The 21,586-nt window shown below is 35.6% G+C and overlaps 1 protein-coding gene across 1 annotated transcript in view; it reads right to left on the minus strand.

Moving 5' to 3' along the window:
• PPP1R42 (protein phosphatase 1 regulatory subunit 42) overlaps positions 1 to 21,586 on the minus strand; it is a 42,140-nt gene that overhangs the window by 7,885 nt on the left and 12,669 nt on the right. The window contains 2 exon segments of the mRNA XM_028534006.2: positions 4,632 to 4,763; positions 8,588 to 8,705. Coding sequence (XP_028389807.2) covers positions 4,632 to 4,763; positions 8,588 to 8,705 — 250 coding nt within the window.

Below are 21,586 nucleotides of genomic sequence, written 5' to 3' on the forward strand. Positions count from 1 at the left end.
CCAATTTTCCACATCCTTGCCAATATTTGTCTTTTGTTTTTTTGATAATAGCCATCTTAACAGGTGTGAGGCGATAGTCATTGTGGTTTCAGCTTGCATTTCCCTGTTGATTACTAACATTGAACATATTTTATATACCCGTTGGCTATCTGTAGGGTGTCTTAGGAGTTATGTCTATTCAAGTTATTAGGTTTTTTGCTATTAAGTTGTAGCAGTTTCTTTTTAATTTTAGATTTAACCCCATATCAGATAAATAGTTTGCAAATCTTTTCTCCCATTCTGTACTTTGCCTTTTCACTCTGTTGTTTCCTTTGCTGTACAGAAGCTTTTTAGTTTGTCCCACTTGTTTATTTTTGTTTTTGTTGTCTGTACTTCTGGTGTCATATCAATGAAATTTTTGCCAAGACTAATGTCATGAAGCTTTTCTTCTATGTGTTCTTGTAGGAGTTTTACAATGGATTAAGTCTTTAATCCATTATGAGTTAATATTTTTGTATGGTGTAAAATAAAATCCAGTTTCATTCTTTTGCATGTGATTATCCAGTTTTTGCAACAATATTTGTTAAAGAGACTATCTTTTCCCCATTGTGCATTCTTGACACCCTTGTTGAAGACCAGGTGACAATATATGTGTATATTTATTTTTGAGCTCTCTATTTTGTTCCATGTATCTATATGTATATCTTATGCCAGTACCATATGGTTTGATTTTTGTAGCTTTGTAACATATTTTGAAGTCAGGAAGCATAATGCCTCCAGCTTTGTTCTTTCTTTTCAAGGTTGGCTTGGCTATTTTGTGGTCTTTTGTTATTCCATATGAATTTTAAAAGTGTTTTTTCTATTTCTGTGAAAAACACCATTGGGATTTTGATAGGGATTGCATTAAATCTATAGACCACTTTGGGTGTTGTGGACATTTTAACGTTAAATTTTCCTATTATGAACACAAGATATCTTTCTATTTGTTTTTGTCTTAATGTCTTTCGTCAGTGTTTTGTAGTTTTCAGTATACAATTCTTTCATCTCTTTAGTTAAGTTTACTCCTAGGTGTTTTATTCTTTTTGGTGTTATTGTAAGTAGAATTGTTTTCCTAATTTCCTTTTCAGATAGTTGTTAGTATATCTGTATTGCTTTAAGGATTGCTCTTGTTAATTAGTTGGGGCTCATATGAGATTATAAAGAGATTAGTAGGATTTTATTGAGAAAATTAAATGACAGTTTAATTTTTAGTCCTGGTTGGTGTGGCTCAGTTGACTGAATGTGGACTTGTGAACCAAAGGGTCACTGGTTTCATTTCCAGTCAGGGCACATGTCTGTGTTGTAGGCCAGGTCCCCAGTAGGGGGTGCATGAGAGGCAACCACACATTCATATTTCTCTCCCTTTCTTTCTTTCTCCTTTCCCCTCTCTGTAAAAATAATAAAATATTTAAAAAATATAAGTGATAGTATAATTTTTAAAAACTGTAAGCTTTAAGGTACATTATATTATTTTGAAAGTCATTGGAGGACTTAAAAATTAAATAGTGTAATTGTGTCTGAATTAGGAAGAATATGTAAAATCTATTAAGATGAAGAGAATTACATTACTTTTAGAATAGGCTCAATCCTGGGGTGAGGGCTGGTGTTAAATTGTATGAGTACTTTAATATTAATAAGATACTTTGGCATCTTTGGTGCAATCCTGAAAATATGTAAAATACTGGACTCGTTACCCTGGATTTAGTTCTACCTTTCACAATGAGCTGGAGATAAACAGAGGAGGAGAAACGACTCCTGTCTATTTTATAGGTTTCAGATATTGAGAAATTCATGTAACCAACACAGTAACGTCAGCCCAGAAAGTCCCATTTTTGAAATGATTTCCCACAGTTCATATTCACTGGACATGATATAGCAAAATCATCAGAGCTCCATGCCTCTCCACCTCTGTTTCTCTTCACCTCAACCTCCTTGCCCTAGACTGAGATGCTATTCTAGCATATGCTCCTAGGCTATGCTATTTATGCAGAAAGCCTACATTGTTCCAGTATTCCTTTCCCAATTCCCCTGGCCTAACTCCTTTTTATGCCCCCATCCCCTGTCAGCTGTGGAACAATAAGACTATTGTTAGCATTCAAACATTATCATGGAATGGAGGAAGAGTCTCATTCCAATGAGAGGACTATAGAATCTGTGAAGAGTGAATTCTAGGATGCTCCCCAGTATGATAAAGATAATTGTTACCCATCACACTTTGCTACATTTAGTTGCATTACTTAGGCAAGGGAGGTTGGCACATCCTTTGTAAAACAACCTTAGGCAGATTAAAATATGTAAGTGTTGGCGTGTGTAGATAAGAAAGGGGACAGAACACAGAGTAAAGGCCACAGATGTGGTCATGATACATTTTAATTTTTTTTCAGTATTTTTTAATATATTTTATTGATTATGCTATTACAGTTATCCCATTTCCCCCCTTCTCTCCCCTCCACCCTGTACCCCCTCCCACCCACATTTCCCCCTTTAGTTCATGTCCATGTGTCATACTTATGAGTTCTTTAGTTTCTACATTTCCTGTACTATTCTTGCCCTCCCCCTATCTATTTTCAACCTACATTCTATGCTACTTATTCTCTATACCTTTTCCTCCTCTCTCCTCCTCCCACCCCCCTGCTGCTAACCCTCCATGTGCCCTCCATTTCTGTGGTTCTGTTCCTGTTCTAATTGTTTACTTAGTTTCTTTTGGTTTTGCTTTAGGTGTGGTTGTTAATATTTGTGAGTTTGCTGTCCTTTTACTATACATGTCTTTTCTTTGTCTTCTTTTCTTAGATAAGTCCCTTTAGCATTTCATAAAATAAGGGCTTGGTGATGATGAACTCCTTGAACTTGACCTTATCTGAGAAGCACTTTATCTGCCCTTCCATTCTAAATGAGAGCTTTGCTGGATAGAGCAATCTGGGATGTAGGTCCTTGTCTTTCATGACTTGGAATATTTCTTTCCAGCCCCTTCTTGCCTGTAAGGTCTCTTTGGAGAAATCAGCTGACAGTCTGATGGGAACTCCTTTGTAGGTTACTGTCCCCTTACCTCTTGCTGCTTCTAGGATTCTCTCCTTCGTTTTTACCTTGGCTAATGTAATGATGATGTGCCTTGGTGTGTTTCTTCTTGGGTCCAACTTCTTTGGGGCTCTCTGAGCTTCTTGGATTTCTTGGAAGACTGTTCCCTTTGCCAGAATGGGGAAGTTCTCCTTTATTATTTGTTCAAATACGTGCTCAATCTGTTGCTTTTCCCCTTCCAATTCTGGTACCCCTATAATTCGGATATTGGACCGTTTAAAGGTGTCTTGGATGTTCTTAATCTTTTCCTCAATTTTTTGAATTCTTATTTCATCATGCTTTCCTGCTTGGTTGATTCTATCTTCCTTCTGGTCCACTGTATTGTTTTGAGACTCATATTCCTTCCTTTCACTATTGGCTCTCCTCCGCGTGTCTTCCTGCATCTGTTTTATGGTAATCTGCATTCTTTCATCTAAATTTCGTCCAAAATCCACCAGTTCCGTGAGCTTTCTGATCACCAGTGTTTTGAACTGCGCATCTGATAGATTGGCTAATTCTTGGTCGCTCAAAAGGATGAGTCCTGGGGGACTGATCTGCTCTGTAGAAAACATATTTTTTTTCCCCCTGTCTCTACTTTTTTTTTTTCCCCGGTCTGGTTGCTCTTGTTTTGGTGGGGGGCGGAGCCTTAGGTGCTCACCGGGGCTGGGCACCCCAGTCGCTAGATTGTGACGTTATATTTGGGGGCGGGGCGGGAGCGGGGCGGGAGCAAACAATGGCGGTAGTTCTGTTCCCCTGGACTCAGACCCTTGTCTGGGCTTCTGGGTCACGAGTTCTGCCCTGGTCCACAATCGCTACCCCTCTGGGTCTGCCAGCCGCAGCTTGCGTACTCAGGGATCACCGCTGCCTTCTTGCGCCCCTGGATGGCTTTTGCGCCGATTTCGCGCCAAACCTTCCCCCGACCTCCGTGTGCCGCCGACGCCCGCCTGGCTCATCTTCTCCTACCAGTCCGGATGAACACGTCTACTTCAACTTCTTGGCTGCCCAACTTCCATTCAGATAAATCCTCTGCCGGATCTGGGTGTTATTCTGATAGTAAATTATTGTTGTAAATTATTGGTTTTCTAATCTTGGTTGTACGAGGAGGTACGGTGCGTCCACCTATTCCTCCATCTTGCCGGAAGTCTAATTTTCTATCCTTGATGAAAAGTGTAATTTTTGTACTGTTGCTGAACAAATACACTATTAGCTTAGGTTTCCTACTTCACACAGTTGATGGTTATTTCGCCACTTACATAACTAACATCATATACTTTTGCCAGATACAAAAACACACCATTTTCCATTTCCCCCCACTCTTATGGCTGTTTACATAGCTTACACAGGCATATTTAGTAGCAAACACAGGTTTGGCTGATAGAGTCTCCCATTGTCAGATATAAACAAGTTAAATTTCATGGGAATTGTAAGTAAGTTTAAAAATCAAAAACTTTAAACAAAATCTAAACAAAACTTCATTATTTCTTAGCATTTTGTTAGTGGTGGTGTTATATTCCCTTTGCTAGTAGAAGTGGTCAGCTAATGAGTAACAACCTACTTACATGTAAATGAGTTACTTGCATCCTCTTTTTTATTATTCTTCTTTTTGCTGATTTTCTTGGCATCTTTGGATGCTTTCCAATTTATTAGAAATTGTCTTTCCATGTTTTTAATTTCTTTTCCATCAAGAAATTCTAGATAAAAATATGTATGTTAAAATATAATATGTACTTCTAGTTTAGACCACACATACTTGTTACAAAATATGATAAAATACATTTCTTTTAAAAATACCTGATTTATACAACTTCTGTTTAAATTTTATTTGTTTTTAATTATTTTTTTGGATTTCAAAAAGAATGTGTGCCTATTATTATTATTATTATTATTCTCATCCACCAACATGCTCATTGATTTTAGAAGGAGGGGAAGTCAGGGAGGGAGAGATGGAGAGAAACACTGATGTGAAAGAAAAATCGACCAGTTGCCTCTCATTGGTGCCCTTACTGGGGACCCAAACTGAAACGTAGGCATGTGCTCTGACTGGTAATCAAACCTGTGACCTTTGTTTGTGGCATGAAGCTCCAACCAACTGAGCCACACCAACCAGGGCAGAATATGTGCGTATTATAAACTGAAACATGAAGGGAAAAAACATAAAAAGGCTCTGTAATTACTATCCATAATAATTACATGGACAAAGATAATCATTGTAAACAAAATTTGGTGTATGGTCACTTTTCCACAGTCATATGTAAATTGTACTGTTATTTTAAAAAACAAAAATATCATACATAACAGAAACTAATGTTATCTATTTATTCAAATAATATTAACAATATTTATTTAAATAACATTAAATAACATAGTTACTCTTAGGAAAAAGCAAATTATATTATATCTTAAAGTAAATAAGACGTTTTATATATGTAATAGAGTGTTTTAAAAGCACACACATTGATAATGCTCATTATACTCTAGGACATAGGCGTAACAGGAACAACCTACATAGTTGGCCTCTTTGTTCTATGAAGTAAGATTTCAGCTATCTTTACATTTTGTTTCTTTTTAAAAAGTTTTGAAAATTGAGCATCTTAAATTATACAAATAACTTTTATATGTTGTAATATATTTGGAGAATACAAAGAACTGGAAAAAGAAAAAAAAACAACATTGCCTGTATTCCACAATGAAAAATAATCCCTAAAAATCACTGATAACACTTTAGTATATTTTTTAGCATTTTTTTTTTGTTTTCTATGTATGTATGTATGTCTGTGTATTATATAAAACTTTAATCGTCTATATAGCATTAGAGTCTACTTTTTAATATTGTGAGCATTTTACTCTGTTTTTCTTTAAACACAATGTGTTTTTTTTGTTTTGTTTTGATTTGATTTTAGAGGGGAAGTGAGGGAGAAAGAGAGGGAGGGCAACATCGATATAAGAGAGAAACATCACTTGGCTGCTTTCCACACACGCCCTGTCCAGGGACAGAACTTGCAGCCCAGGCATGTGCCCTGACTGAGAATTGAACTGGCAACCTTTTGGTTTGTGTTTTGATGCCCAACCAACTGAACCACACCAGACAAGGCTAAAGACAATTTTTAATACTTTTACAGTATTCTATTGTATATGGATATACTATAAAACTATAGAATATTTTATATGGCCTTTTTAATCACATGAATACAGGTGGCCTTTATCAATGTGAAGACTGCCTTTACTAACAAAATGTGCTCATCTAGCAGTTTTTAAAATTAAATTTATATGTTCTCTCATCATCCATATAATGTCTTCTGCTATATTTCAGAATGTAGAAAGGATGTAGTAACATTTTCAGGGGTCCTGTTCTCACATGGGAAAGAGACAATATCTTGATAAAATATTAATTGTACTACTGAAAGTATTAATATTGCCACTTAAATATGATTCATAATACCGTTATATCCAAAATCAAGTAATGAAACTGGAAATATAAACTAGAACCGTAAGCTCTGGAAGCATAATTTTTTCCATATCTTGTGTCATGTATTTATTTGAACTGAATAATAGTACTTTCCAAATTATAATGTATGAAATTGGAGAAATGTTTTATCATCATACATCTTAGTATTTATAACTTTACATTAAAGGCTATTCTTTTATGCTAAGTTTTCCCAACTGCTTGCATTTGTTGATATCTTTCCAGATCATTTTTTATTAATAATTACATAATTTATTAGTATATTTTTGGATGTGATATGTGTAAATCAGTACATATTTTTAAAACACTTAAAGATAAGGAATGAAAAATCCAAGTCTTTTAGCATAATCCCATTTCCTTATGTTAATGTTTCAGATAAACCTGAGGAATGATTAGGAGACTATGCCTGAGTAAATCTGACTCCATCTAAGTTTTAGCAAATGACCTTATTTGAGTTTATTGGGTGTAGAGGTGATTCAGGAATGGAAGCCGGGTAATGGACACAAGATCAGAGAACAACGAGCTCTGTTTTATAAGTTGCTGCCACTCATACTAAGTAAACCAAGTGTGTGGATTGTCATTCTATTTGGTAAGGACTGGGTTACAAAACAGAAAATGGCTCCCTATAGTTCTTTTTACTGGGACATATCAAACCAAGCCCTCAATTAATTGTGTGTGTGTGGTGTGTTTTTTGGTTTTACATTTATGAAAAAAAAATGAAATTAAAATAAGACAAGCTAAAATGAAAGAGAATTTGTTAAATATATATATGTATCAAAAAACAGACTGTAAGGTCATATACTAAGTTGTTAGCAGCAGATTTATTGCAGGATTAGGAATTATATTTATTTTCCTATATTTTCTGCATTTTTCTAGAAGAAATATATATTAATTTTATAATCATAAAATATGGTATAGAAAAGAAGTTTATTTTAACTTTGAACAAATCATCTTTACTTGGAAATCAGTATACTTATCTTCATGTGTTTTATGGCATCACCTTTGGTACTGTGTCAAGAGAAATGTTTCCAGGCATGGTTCATGAACATCAGAAGATTCTTAATTATCAAACATTAATTGCATTTACTTTACTCTGCTTCGTAAGGAAAGTCAACTAATACACCTATGTGCAGTGGGCAGAGAGGGGAGGAGATAGACAGTTTGGGGGTGGTGCATAGCAGAATAATCTGTAGAGCTTTAAAAAGCATGCATGACTGTTCTGTTTCCTACCCTTGGCTGATAGGGTGGAGGGTGGGCAGGGTATGACCCTCACATACATATTGTGAAAAACTGTCATGGATTTTCCTGATATGCCCTTTGTCAATGTCTTTCTCCTCCAAGAGAATCACCACACTAGCATCATGATGAATCAAGGTTTTCTACAGCTATGAGCTTTGAAATAGTTTTGCCATATATTAGTTTTTATAACCATGTCACAGAAGTTCTGATAGAGGAAACCAGCTCATGAATCTCTTTTGTGAGAGGGCAGTGTTTGTTTCTCTGATGCTGTATAACTTACCCCCTGTACTGGGCCGTTCCCCCCACATAGTGCATATTCAGGAATGTTATTATTTGGAAGGGTCTCATAAAGGTCTCCCCACCCAGCTCTATTTTCAAATGAAAGAGACTCCTGTATGTTTTTAGGGTACCATTTGGCAAATGTCAGCAGTGAAAACCTTGATCAACTTTATCTACAGAATCAAGAGATAGAGTCTCAGGATTTGTAGAGGATTTGTGTCCGTGGAAGTTTGACAAAAATGTGAGCAAGTTCTATACATCCATGACTAACCATTTTTTTGGTAACAGCCACATTTTCTTTTTTAAAGAAAGAATGTCTGGTGCCTCGATGAATTATTTGTGGACAGCAGATATTTTTGTTTTATTTCTCAATTTTAACTTTTGCTGTTATTAAAAAATATCAAATTTAAAGTTCACTATTTTTGTAGATCCAGATGTCATGTTATATTTCTGAAGGCATGCTGATAAATTAACTAAAAATGAACCAGGTCTCTTTCTCTAAGAAAATGATATTAATATAATATAAGTATGTACCCAGTGATTTGGAGACCAATATCAATCTGTCTCTGTATTTTGGTTGGAGACAAACAGGATTTCCATTTAGATCCATTTTCCACAGCTTCATCAACTTGGTCAGTAAATATTCCAAATCCTATAATTATAGAAGAAAAAGACACAAATATATCATGATTTTCAGTATTTCTTTCATTCAGTTAACTGTTTATAAAGGTAATTACTGCTTTTTGTGGCATTCTGGCTCGGAGCCAGATACTTAGAAGGTGTACCATAAATTGTTTCGGGATAAAATGATCTATATAATCATAGAGGGGGCTAAAGAGAAAGCAGAAAGTGGGCCTGAGTCAGGGGCCATGGAACTGTCTTTGTCACAGTCCCTTAAATGGACCCAACCTGAAAAAAACTTTTGTTCCTCTGACCATCCATCTTACCGAAGATAACCTATTCTTAGTGGAGTTTATGGAAGTTTCTAGATTAAGGCAATTAAGTGGTAAGCAGTATATTGATGTTGCAAGGGAATACATATATATATATATATATATATATATATGTGCTTTTTATTTTATAAAGAATGCATATTCATTTTAAAAATCTGTAAAAATACCAAAAGGAAAATAGGAAAAGAATCACTTGCATGCTTATCACCCAAATATCACTTTCAATATGTGGTCATATATCCTTCTAGTCTACTTTTTTGAGCATAAGGGTTTTTTTTTTAATTGTGGGTTTTAAAAACCCACATGCCAATTAAATGACAAACTGTCATTTTGTTTTACATATATTATAAACATTTGTGTGTTTTTATAGCTTGCAAGAAAACTAGCTAATTTATATTTCAAGGAATAAGTTATTCCATGGTCTACAATCCAAATGAATGTGAGAAAAATGGTTAATGGCATTTAGGAACCAGCTCACTTAGTTTCCCCTCTTACTTCCTCTTTCTCTCTATTTAGGTTTTCTTTTTCCATTGTCACTATCCTTTTCTTCAATGCCTCAGTTTTTTAATTTTTATCATTCCTTTCCTCACTTTCTCCCCTTCTTCATTTTTAAATATGTATGTTTTATTTTAGCTATTTAATGGAAATGAAATATACTTGGAATATTTCTCATATGTATCCCAAATTTATGTTCTTAATTTTTAAAGTCAGGTAAGTTTAATCTGTAATGAATTGCTCAAATCAAGCAATGCAAAAACTGTTTTTCTACTCTGTAGCCTTCAATTGATTTTATAAAATTCAATGGCCATAGGCAAAAAAATAAAGGAAAGGAAAACTACCTTCACTAGGGCAAAAACACTACTTTAAAACAAATATTTTGCTGCTAATAAAAATAAATGTTGATGATTAATTCTGTGAAGATATTTCTGGTTTTTAGAGCACTGCCAGATATGTGATCTTGTACATATCTGGGGGTTACTCCTTAGAATGTGGTGGTAAGCATCACAAAGTTAATAAAAATTGAAGAGGGCATAGCAGCACTCAAGCACCTATGAATTTTCTATTTGTTTTCCTCAAGCCAAGACCAAAATTATCATAAAGTATAAGGGAAGATTAAGAAACACAAATTACAGGTTAATTCAAACATGTTTAATTGCAAAGCTGAAAGTAATTGAGAATATATTGCCTGGTAATTTTCCTCCCTATATTATTTCCTCACCTCCAAACTTGATACCTCTTAGCCTAGTAGACCTATTTAACCTATTTATACCTTCCATCTTATTTTTTTATTGAACCATGTTTATTGTTAGTTAGATACTTTATTGTTTCATTTTTGGAAAAGTTTCTTATAAGACTTCATTTATTCTTTAGATTTCAGAAAACTTTTTTTGTTCTATGAAGGGTTGATATCTGTTCCCCTCCACATATTAATAATCTCCACACCCTAGCTGGTGTGGCTGAGTTGGTTGAAGCATCATTCTGTAAACAGGAAGCTCATGGGTTCAATTCCCAGTCAGGGCACATGCCTAGGTTATGGGTTCATCCCAGGGTTGCATATGGGAGGCAACCAATAGATGTTTCTCTCTCACATCAATGTTTCTCTCCCTCTCTCTCTTCCTCCCTTCCCTTCTCTCTAAAATCAATAAGCATATCCTCAGGTGAGAATTAAAAAAATATAATATATTTCTCTCTCCACAAAACTCTCTCATATCGTGAAGGTAACAAATCTGGGACATGCAGATATATGCCTGCATCTACAGGAAGAAATGCTGTCTTTGGGGAATAATTATAAGGACAGCTGGATATCTGGGACCCACTGCAGAATTCCTGGTAGGTCCCTTAATCTTCGAGAGACTGATGTTTTCCTACATGAAGTGGTAAAAGTATTTCCAGTTCTGCCTACTTCATTATTCAAAAACAAAACAAAATAAAACAAAAACAAAAACTTATTGAATCATGGACTAAATTTTGTGCTAGACTGCAGTCTATGGTATCCAAATAAATAATTTATGTGAAAAATAGAAATTGTTAAAGAAAAAAAAAGGCAGGCAATCCCAAACTTCTGGCACCACTGCTTACTCTTTGACCTTAGGAAGTCTGGGTCCTCCTTTATAAAGGAGGATAATTAGGATTAGTTGCCATGGCATATAAATGCCTGGAACAAAACAGGTAATAATAAATGTGTTAATTCTTTGCCTCTTTGCCTATCCTTCCACCCCTCAGCTAATTGATTTTCTTCATTTTGGTCAACAGAGAGCAAAAATTGTTTAATAAAGAATAAACTCCTGACCAACTGACATGTAGTTAACTTATAAAATGTTATAAATTATAACTTCATCCTTCAGTCCTGAACCCTGGATAATGCTCTCTCTACAGCATTTATTTAACTTTGATACAGCCATAATTATTTTATGTGAGATTTTCTCTGTATTTTTCTTAGTCTGTAAAAAAATGTAAGGAAAGAATTGTGCATTACATTTTTTTTAGTGTTGAATAAGATGCTCCTTCATCCAAAAGTTAAATAATAGTAACAATAAGAGAACTTTACATTTATATAGATAAGAGTCCTGTGCAGTTTTGTTAATTGTTCCTCACTTGATAAATGACCCTCGACATATTCCCTCCAGTGCATGTTTATTTAAGACTAAAATAATCCTGTGCTGAAATATGATTACCCTTTGGATACGCTCTGGTTGTTCATTGCCTTCCTGTCTTTAATAAAATGCTTTCACTTTCCTGCCCTTCAATAAGTTACTAAAGGGAGCAGACACTTTTCTGGACAGTCTCTGTTTGATAAATGATCATGTCATGCTATCACTTAGAGGAGTGCTGCAAAGTCCTGGGGAGCCAATTCTGTTTCCCATGCAAGGCTGGCTCGGCGCTCCTGTATGGGTGCCTGCAGCACTGCCAAATGCTCGCTCTACAATTAATGATGACCACTGATGAACCTGTATTTGACCAGTATGCTCCAATCTTTATCGGAAACGTCTGGCCCAACTGTCCCTAACTAAATCTAAAGACAGCCATTTGTCATCCCTCTGACTGCCTGTCATCATCTGCCTGGGAAAATCTATAATTTTGGGCTTGTTTCTGACTAAACTGTGGAGTGAATAAATTTATCTTCAGGTTACTCTGCTTGTCAGGATCAATATTGAGCAGAGGTTGAATAAATTAGAAACTGGAAAAACATGACAGGCCATAGTGGTTTGTTCGTCTGTGTCTTATAAAATCAAACATTTAGTTTATATAGGAGGCAAACATGTCAAGTTTTTTATTTCCACCACTCATTCTGAAGATGCTTTACCTCATGATAAATGGTCATCAGAAAACCAATGAAGTAAATCACTGATATATCTGAGCGTGGGATCAACTTTTTCAGATCATTTTATTTATTTAGCGAAATTTGCAGACATAAAAACTGTAGGTATAAATTTAACATTTTTTGTTCTTTCATGTTTTTACACATTTTTGTACCCATATTTATTTGACTTAATAATGTCAGCAAGCTATGTAATGTTGGCCCTATTGAAGTTCATGGCTCATTCAACTACTTGGAGATAGGCAAAGTTTTATTTTAAATGGTCATTAGAGTATTTAATATTTTAATACATTGAAGCATTTAAAGGAACTACAGAAAAAAATGCTAAGACATTTTAACCAAATTAAATGTCACTTAAATGAGAGCACTGGGAGTTAAAGAAAGGTCTAATCTATGGAGTATTGTTAGGCCTAACCTCTCCTTCTCCTCCTCCTCCTCCTCAGGATTTGACTTTGCCATCAATTTTATTGGGGAGAACTGGTTCATTCACCCAGAGTTTTCTCATTTATCCACCTTTGATCTCACACTTCCTCTTTCTTTCCTCTTTCTCATTTTTCTCAATCAAGAAAGTGTCCTACCTCTTTTCCCAAAGTAATTGGTTCTCTCTATCCCTTGTCCTTTTCCACAGGCCTCCTGCTCTTGGGATCCTCTTTCTCTTGCATTTCCATTTCTAATCTTGCCCTTTCCTCTGGGTTTCTTACCTACCATCACTATACTTCTTGAAAGAGTAGTCCACATCAGTGCTTCTCAGAATTTATGTGCTTAAGAAATCACCTAGGGATCTGTTTTAAATACAGTTTCTAATTTTTTATGTCTGGGGCAGAAGCTGAGATTCTGCATTTCTGAGGCTGATGCTGGGTCCTAGGACCACATTTGGAGTTATAAGAGTCCAGGTCACTGCCTCTGCTTTCTCAGTCATTCGGTACTCCTGCAGCCTGGGGCTTCTGAACAGGCACTTCTAACCCTATCATGTATCACCTTATCACATTGCCAGTCTCAGACTTTCTCAGTCTCAAGTCTTTGGAGCACATACCCTACTGACTGCTCCCATTATGGCTTTGTGATTCCACACATTCTACAGGCTCCTTGGATCTTCATGAATCTCTGACCCCACAAGTAACAAATCTCTGATCACAGGAATTCCTAATACATAAACAGGCTGTTTTCCAAAAGCTGTTTTTGAGAACAGAGAATACATAAAAAAACAGTGCTATACCTGGTGGGCTGTTGCCTGAATAGGGCATAAAACAACCTATTTAATAGAGGAAAATGCCCAAAGACTGTGTGGTGCTATAAAACCTCCCACAATGCCTCTCCATGTTTCCTAAGCAGTAGCGCTCCCTCTGGGGAGCAGGAGTGGGAGCAGGATCAGGTGTCCTTGCAGCAGACATCAGGGATCAGTTTACTTTCTTCCTTTTATGTAATCTACATTTATTCTTTTCAGTGTTGTTTTTTACAGCAGAATGTATATAAAATCATGGCAAAAAAGTGTTTTTCTCCAATAACCCACTATATTTTTCTTTTTCTATCAGCATAGGAATTTATTTGAATTCAAAATAATATGGCTCTATTTTAACCCACTATATTCTTCACTCATATGCAGACACTTTACAAAAAAGAATATCTACATTGATGACAATTGTAAAACATCTATTACACCAAGGGAGGAAGGATCATCTATACGTGAGAAGAATCAGATTTTGTGGAATGCTGCAGTAAGCATTTATTTCATCATACTTCTCCTATATCTAGGTAGTGTCATCCATAATGGCAGTTTCAGTGACCACTTAACCAATTTCTCAAAGAATTCAACATTCTACTGTCCACTGAGCTCTGACCTTATATATCCAATTGTCTACCTGATATATGCTATGGAATATTTTAAAGGCACCTCAAATTGGACCAAAACTCATGATCTTCTCCCTCTTCCCCAAACCTGACTCTTGAGCTTCCTGTTTTCCATTGTGCAAGGCAAAAACGTGACTCTTGACTTCTCCCCCTTTTATATTTCTCATATCACCACCAAGTCCTGTCTACTTTACTTCCTGAAGTGAGATCTGTTTGCTCACTTCATTTTTACTCCGACCCTATACAAGTTTTCACCTTCTCTCACTTCCTAACTAGCCTCACCTCTTCCAATCTATTCTCTACACTGTAGCCATTCTGATCTTTTCAAAATGCTTATTTATGATTACTTCACCCCAGACTTAAACACCTTTACGGGCTCCCCATTGTTCTTAGAATAAAGACAAACTTCCCTATCATGACCTATGCAACTTCTACCTATGTTCACCTTTACTCTCTCTTGTTTTCTATTCCTCATTTTCACTATGCTCTCACCTGACTCAGGGCCATAGCACGTGTTATTCTGTTTACCTGGTAAGCCCTTCTCTTTCAGAGAGCAGCTCAGCAATCCTTTCCTAAGGGAAGCTGTCACTGAGCTCCCTAACTAAGGCGAATCCTCCTATTATAGCCTCTCAGAGCCACATACTTCTACTTTGTATTACATGTGACAGGTGCATGTTTACATTTGTTTTTGGCTAATTTTGTGCTTAATGTTTTTCTTCCTTTCAATGCTGAGAGCTCTTTAAGGCCAGAGACTATTTCTATTTTTGTTCACTACTATCTCCCAACTTGTCTAGCAAGTGTTGCCACAAGGTAGGTTAGATAAGGAGACAGAAGGAGAAATGGACTCATGGAGAGATAAGGAGAGTCTATTTCTCGTTCTGTCTCCAGGAGTGGAAAGATAAGGAGAAATGAATGAATGCATGGATCTTAGGTTAGAAGCAGGACAGGAATTATAAAGGAAAAATTATATAAAACTGTTTTTGAAAAATTTGCTTAGAGGGACTGCATACATAGAAAGAAAAAGACAGGATTTATCTTTTCTTTCATTTCCTCTTCTATTCACTTTTCCCTCTACTGCCCCAAGTCTCTGCCTAGGACCAGTTTTGGACTAGGGAGTAGGAGAGATAAGGGTAGGGTTAGAGGATCGTGGAGACAGTTGTTCTTGGCAGATGTGGGTCTGTAGAAGTGAGAGGAAAAGGATTGTAATCCAAAACAGCAGGAAAGACAGAAGCCACTAGGCCACCCAGCTTTTTGCAGGTCCTTATCCTGTGCCTCTGCCTCTAAGGTAGCCACCCTGCTGTAGCTCTAGGCTGGGCCACGGGTATCATTTGGGAAGGTTAATATTTCCCAGGGACCCTTTTCTATTTTTTCTTTTCCTTTTCTTATTCCTTCCACAGAGCTCTAGGATTTCGGTTGCCATGGCAGTACTTTTCCTTGTTATTTGTATTCTTTTTAATTTTTCTTAAATATCTTTCTCACTGCTCAAATCAGAATTTTGATTTGAAGATTCAAGGTTTTTTAAGCATCTGAGGGACTATTATTTTTTCATTATTATCTTATTTCATGTATTTTCTGTAGGTGCATTTGAGGAACCTATGGTTGTTCATATCAAAGCAGCTGCTCCAATGCTAAAAACCTTGGGTAATTACAGTGGTTTTGTGAGGATTCTTTAATGATGTCCACTTCTTTTTCCCTATGGCACAAAGCTGTCGGTTGCTGAAGTCTCTTAGGATGGATGTCAGTGACCTTATTATGTATATGGTATGCTGAGCTTTCTTTCCATGGCTTGGGGTTTGATGTCAGTAGCTTCTGGGCAACTTTGATCAATGAACATAAATAATGGGAAAATTAAAGCCAAAAAATGGAGATCTGACCCCAGGAATATATACGGAGAAACAAGTTAATATTATGATGCTAAACTTCAACATGGCCTTATGGCCTTTGATTAAGCCTTCAGAGGATAATGTAAAATGGACCTCAAAACCACATTTCAAGTGAACCCCAGAAAGGTCTACATTCAGACTTCTAAGGAACCATATCTAGGCCTGTTTAACTGCTGTGTCTTCTTACCAGGAGTAAAGGAACATGAGATTTCATCCTCATTCCCTGGATATCTTCTCCAATGGAAGGGACAAGCAACTTTTGGCATATGCTGACCTCTGGAACTTGTTGGATGGTTTGCATTCCTTCCCCAGATAGTTGAATATTTTTCATTTTTCCTGCATTCATTATTTCTATAAACATGCAGTAGGTGTCTACTATGTACCAGGCACAGAGCTGAGTTCTAGGGAATCCTGATGTCAACAAAAATTCCTTGCTCTTAAAGGCTCTCAGACTAATGGGGGATATAGTGATATATGATAACAGAATTATATTAATCAGTTATTCCCTACCAACCAATCACTCTTTTTTTAATTAGATTTTTTAAAAGCAAAGCAACAACACAGTTAAAAAAATCAAAATTAAATAAGACCACATGGTTTATAATAAAGCTTAAAAAGTAAGGCTTATAACAAAATGACTTTCAACTTTTCAGCTATTTCTATACATGCTTATGCCCACAATGCTAAATAACAATGGCTATCTATTGATTTTTAAATCTTAGATGTTTATCTACTGAATTCCTACTAGGTAGATGATAATTTAATTCTCATAAGTACTACTACAAAGCCTATACTTCTCTTCCCCCATTTTGTTGATAGTCTTACTAAAATTGTGAATATTAATGAATAATTATTAGCAATTACAACTAATATTCACTATTATTAAGCTCACTTAAATATTATTCATCGCTAAACCACATAACGCACTATGATTGCATCTTATTTTCTCTGGAGTTAAAAATTGATTGGTTATTTATTTGCTTAGTTTTCTATATATTTCTCATCAACTCAGCCTCCTGCAACCTGGGCTGGTAGAGGCTGTCCCAGGACAATTCTTCACTTCAAACTCCCTTCAAATTCATTCTGGGAATTTTGTTAGTCTTTTTCATATTTCCTAGATGCCATCCTTCCCTTGTCGTAGTTTTCTCTCCTGTTTAGCAGGAGCACGTTTTCTAAGAGCTGCCTGAGGAAGTGCATGTGGGGTGTAAATTTTTTTGAGAGCTTGCATGTTTAAAAATTTAAAAATTGACTAAGTATATAATTCTAGATCAAGACTATTTTTACCTTGAAAATTTGAAGGCATTATTCTACTGTGTTCCAGATTGAAAAGCCTGATAATCCTGATTGCATTTTGATTCCTGGCTTTTTGTACTCTCTTTTCCTCTGTAGAAGACATTAGGAGCTCTTTATTCCTAGTGTCCTAAAACTTTTAAGGATGGACCTGGGTGAGGTCAGTTTTTATCCATTGTGCTGGCATTTGGAGACAGTTTGAATCAGAAAACTCAGCTCTGAAAATTTTTTCTAATATTTTAAAGTTAACTTTATTGAGTTGTAATTTATATACAACAAAATGTATTCATTAAGTGACTAAACCATATACACCCATAGAACAGCCACCATAACCAAACCAAGCCAGGTTTTCATCATCCCAAAAGATTCATTCATGGCCCTTTCCAATCAGCCTCCCCTCTAGCCATCATTGATCTGCTGTTACTATATACATTTCTTTTTCAAGTGTTTCATTTAAATGGAATCATATAGTATATACTCCTTTTTGTCTGGCTTATTTTGCTCAGTATAATGTTTTGTTAAATTTGTTCATGCTGTTGTGTGCATCAGTAGTTCATTGCTTCTTATTGCTGAGTGATACTCCACAGTATAAATACAGTTTATTTATCTATTTCCCATTTGAGGGAAATTTGACTGTCTCAAAATTACAAATAAAGTTAACTATAAAGATTTGCATAAAGTATATGTGATTGCTGAATCATATGGTAATTTCATCTTGCATTTTTCCCAGTCTCTGGCTTGTCTTTTTCATTTTCTTAATGGTATCTGAAGCATAAAAATTTTTAATTTTGTTGAAGTTTAATTCATCTTTTTTCCCTTATGCTTTTGGTGTTACATCTAAGAAGGCTTTCTCTAATTCAAGGTCTTTATCTATATTCAAGGATAAAGATTTATCCCTATGTTTTCCCCTAAGAGTTTTATAGCTTGAACTTTTTACATTTAAGTCTCTGATCCATTTTGAATTGATTTTTTATATCAAATATCTTTTTTATTATTATTTCTGTTTTAGACTTTCTTACTGTATTTTTTTCATTACCATTTATCCCCCTTATACCCTCCCACCCCGCAATCATGTTGTCCATGTCCATGAGTCCTTTTTCCTTTTTGTCTATTCCTCCACCCCCTAACCCCTCACCATAGCTGTCATACTGCTCTCTATGAGTCTGTCTTTGTTTTGCTTGTTAGAGTAGTATTCCATTGTGTAAATGTCCCATAAAACAATTATGAATTGATTTTTGTTTATGTTATTTAAAAAGTATCCAACTTGATTCTTTTTCATGTAGCTATCCAAATATCTCAGCACCATTTATTGGAAAAATTATTTTTCCTCATTGGTTTGTCTTTGGCACCCTTGTGAAAAATCAATTCATTAAAGTGAGGGTTTATCTCTGGATTCTCAGTCTCATTCCATTGATCTGTATGTCTATACTTATGATAGTGCCAGTGTCTTGGTTACTGTAGATTTGTAATAAGTTTTGAAATAGGAAAGTGTGAATGCTCTAACTTTGTTCTTTTTCAAGAACGTTTTGACTACCTGGGGTACCTCTAGGCCACTATTCCTTCAAAGATATTTTCTGCCCCCGTCTTAGTCAGTTTGGGCTGCCATAATAGAATACCATAGACTGTGTGGCTTTAAAAAGAAACATTTATTTCTTACAGTTCTGAAGGCTGGGTAATCCAAGATCAAAGTGCTGGCAGATATTGTGGTCTGGTGGGAACAGTCTCCCTGATTTACAGACACCTATCTTCTCACCATATCCTCACATGGCTGACAGAGAGATAGAGTTCTTGTCTCTTTCTCTTCTTATAAGGACCTCATGATGTAATTATCTCCCAAATGTCCCACCTCCAAATATCATCACATTGGGGATTGGCTTCAACCTATGAATTTTGGAGGTACACAGACATTCAGTCCCTAGCTTTGTTCCTACTACCCCTAGGGCTTCATTACTACATATTTTGATGCTTGTAATATTCCATAAGTCATTGAGGCTCTGCTAATTTTTTAGTGTTTTTTTTTCTTTCTGCACCTCAGTTTTGATAATTTTAATGCTATGTCTTTGAATTCTCTGATCTTTTCTTCTGCAATGTCTAATCTTTTAATCCCATCCAACTAATTTTAATTTTAGATATACTTTTCAGCTCCAGAAGTTACCTTTTCTCTATCTTCCACTTCTTTTCTGTTTGTGTTCATGCTTTCTTTAAATTCTAGAGCATATTGATAATAGTTTTTTTTTTTAAAGTCCTGTCTTCTAATTCCATCCTCTATGTCATGTTATTTCTAGATGTTTTTTCTTGACTGACTTTTCTCCAGTTATGATTTACATTTTCATGGCTCTTGTTTGCTATTTCCCGCCCTGGACTATGGTCTGGAAAGTGCCTTCAGGCAGGAAGCTGGGATAATTAGAGAGCTCACCTTGTTTGTTTTCTTTCTCCTAGGGATCACAGTCCTGTATAACGTCTGAAAAAGCTGTTTCATGTATTTTGTCTAACTTACTATTTTTTTTGAGGGGGATATGATTCTTGTCTTGTTTAATACATCATGGCCCATTATACTATTTTAAGCATAATTTTACTTCCCTAGTTCCTCATTCTTGTACTCTTATTAGTTATATATTGGATATCCTGGATTAATGATCTGTTTCTTTTTTACTTGCTTATTTTCATTCTTTCTCTTTTTCTTTCTGGGATGCTTACCCAATTTTATCGTTTAAGCTTTATATTGGATATTTAACTTTATTTTAAATTTCTAAGTCCTCACATTCATTTAATATTCCTTTTTTTTAAAAAAGAAACTTTTGTTTTTACTTAAGGGTTATAGAATCATTGCTCTTAATAAATTAATTACAGTGAAATTTGTTAAAGTTTTTGTTTTTCTGTTGCCATATTACCTGTTTCTTCAGAATTTTTTGTTTTTGTTTGTTTCTTTCTTTGATTTTAGAAGCTTTCAGATGTTTAGTGATCTGAGATAACTGTTCTTTCATGAAAGTAAATGAGACCTCTGTGAAGGATGGGCTTACTAACTGGTTCATCTCAGTGTAGGGCAATGGGTATGCTGCTGATATTTTCCCTATGGACTATTTAAATGTCTGAATTGGGAGATGTTTTCTCTTGGGCTGGTCAGTTTACCTAGAGAGGATTTCTTTAATGTCTTGTCCAAGGTTTTTAAGCCACACAGGAAGAGTTTTAAGAGTAAAGTCTGGTTTGTGTGTATAAGAAGAGGAAAACATCTAACATTTTAGTATTGTCTTTCACTAAATGCCCATTTTCAGCATTGCCCTCTGCTGTGATTTTTGAGCCACTGGTTCTACTTCACAAATTAAACTTGTCCCCTGTAACTTTGTTTTTAAAGTATTATATGCACATAGTCTTTTAATTTCCCCTTCTCTTTGTTTTTAGTTTATATACTGAAATTTCAGGTGTGGGAAAATACTTCATGAAATATTGTTATAGTTTCTGAAACCATAACAAGAAAGTTTCTCATATGTTCATGTGGCTTTAGGTAGAAGAAAAATATTGCAAATCCTTGCCAAGGCACACTCTGTTCTGAAATGTGCATAGTAAGTGATACTTGACCAGACGTAGTCTGATTGTTAAGTCCAATGCATTTGTTAACCTCTTATTTGCCTTCAAGTCTACCACTCAACAGCATTCAGTGCAAGTGGCCTCTCCCTTTTTCTTGAACTTCTTTTTTCTCTTTTCTTACATTACTGACTCCTGGTGCCTCCTCATCTAAATGGTCTCTGAATATTGGAGTATTTCTGTGCTTGATCTTGGCCTCATTTATTATCTCTGCTTTCTTTTATCCAGGTGCATGGTTCTAAATATCATGTAAATGCTGTTGACTCCCAAAATTTCCAATCTACTTCTCCTTTGAAGTCCATATGCCTACTTGGCATATCCATGTCAATGTCCTATGGGTATCTCAACAGAATGAATTATTTTATTCCTTCCCTGTATTCCCCAATTTATAAAGGCTACTGCTCTATCCCCAGGTCCTCACACAAAAAGCTAGGAGTCATCCTTGATTCTTCTCTTTTCATTATTCCAACACATCCTACACATAAGCATGTTTTGTGGGTTTAACCCAGAAGTCTACCTGCAATCCATTCACTCCTTTTCATCCCCAAGCAGCCATCTCCTCATACTACTCCTAAAAGGATCTTTATGGTCTGGCTCCTATACCTTCCATTCTAATCTCATGTTGTTGACTTTATTTATTCAACTATTACGTATTGAG

The sequence above is a fragment of the Phyllostomus discolor genome, chromosome 7 (assembly GCF_004126475.2).
Source record: "Phyllostomus discolor isolate MPI-MPIP mPhyDis1 chromosome 7, mPhyDis1.pri.v3, whole genome shotgun sequence".
NCBI classification, from domain to species: domain Eukaryota; kingdom Metazoa; phylum Chordata; class Mammalia; order Chiroptera; family Phyllostomidae; genus Phyllostomus; species Phyllostomus discolor.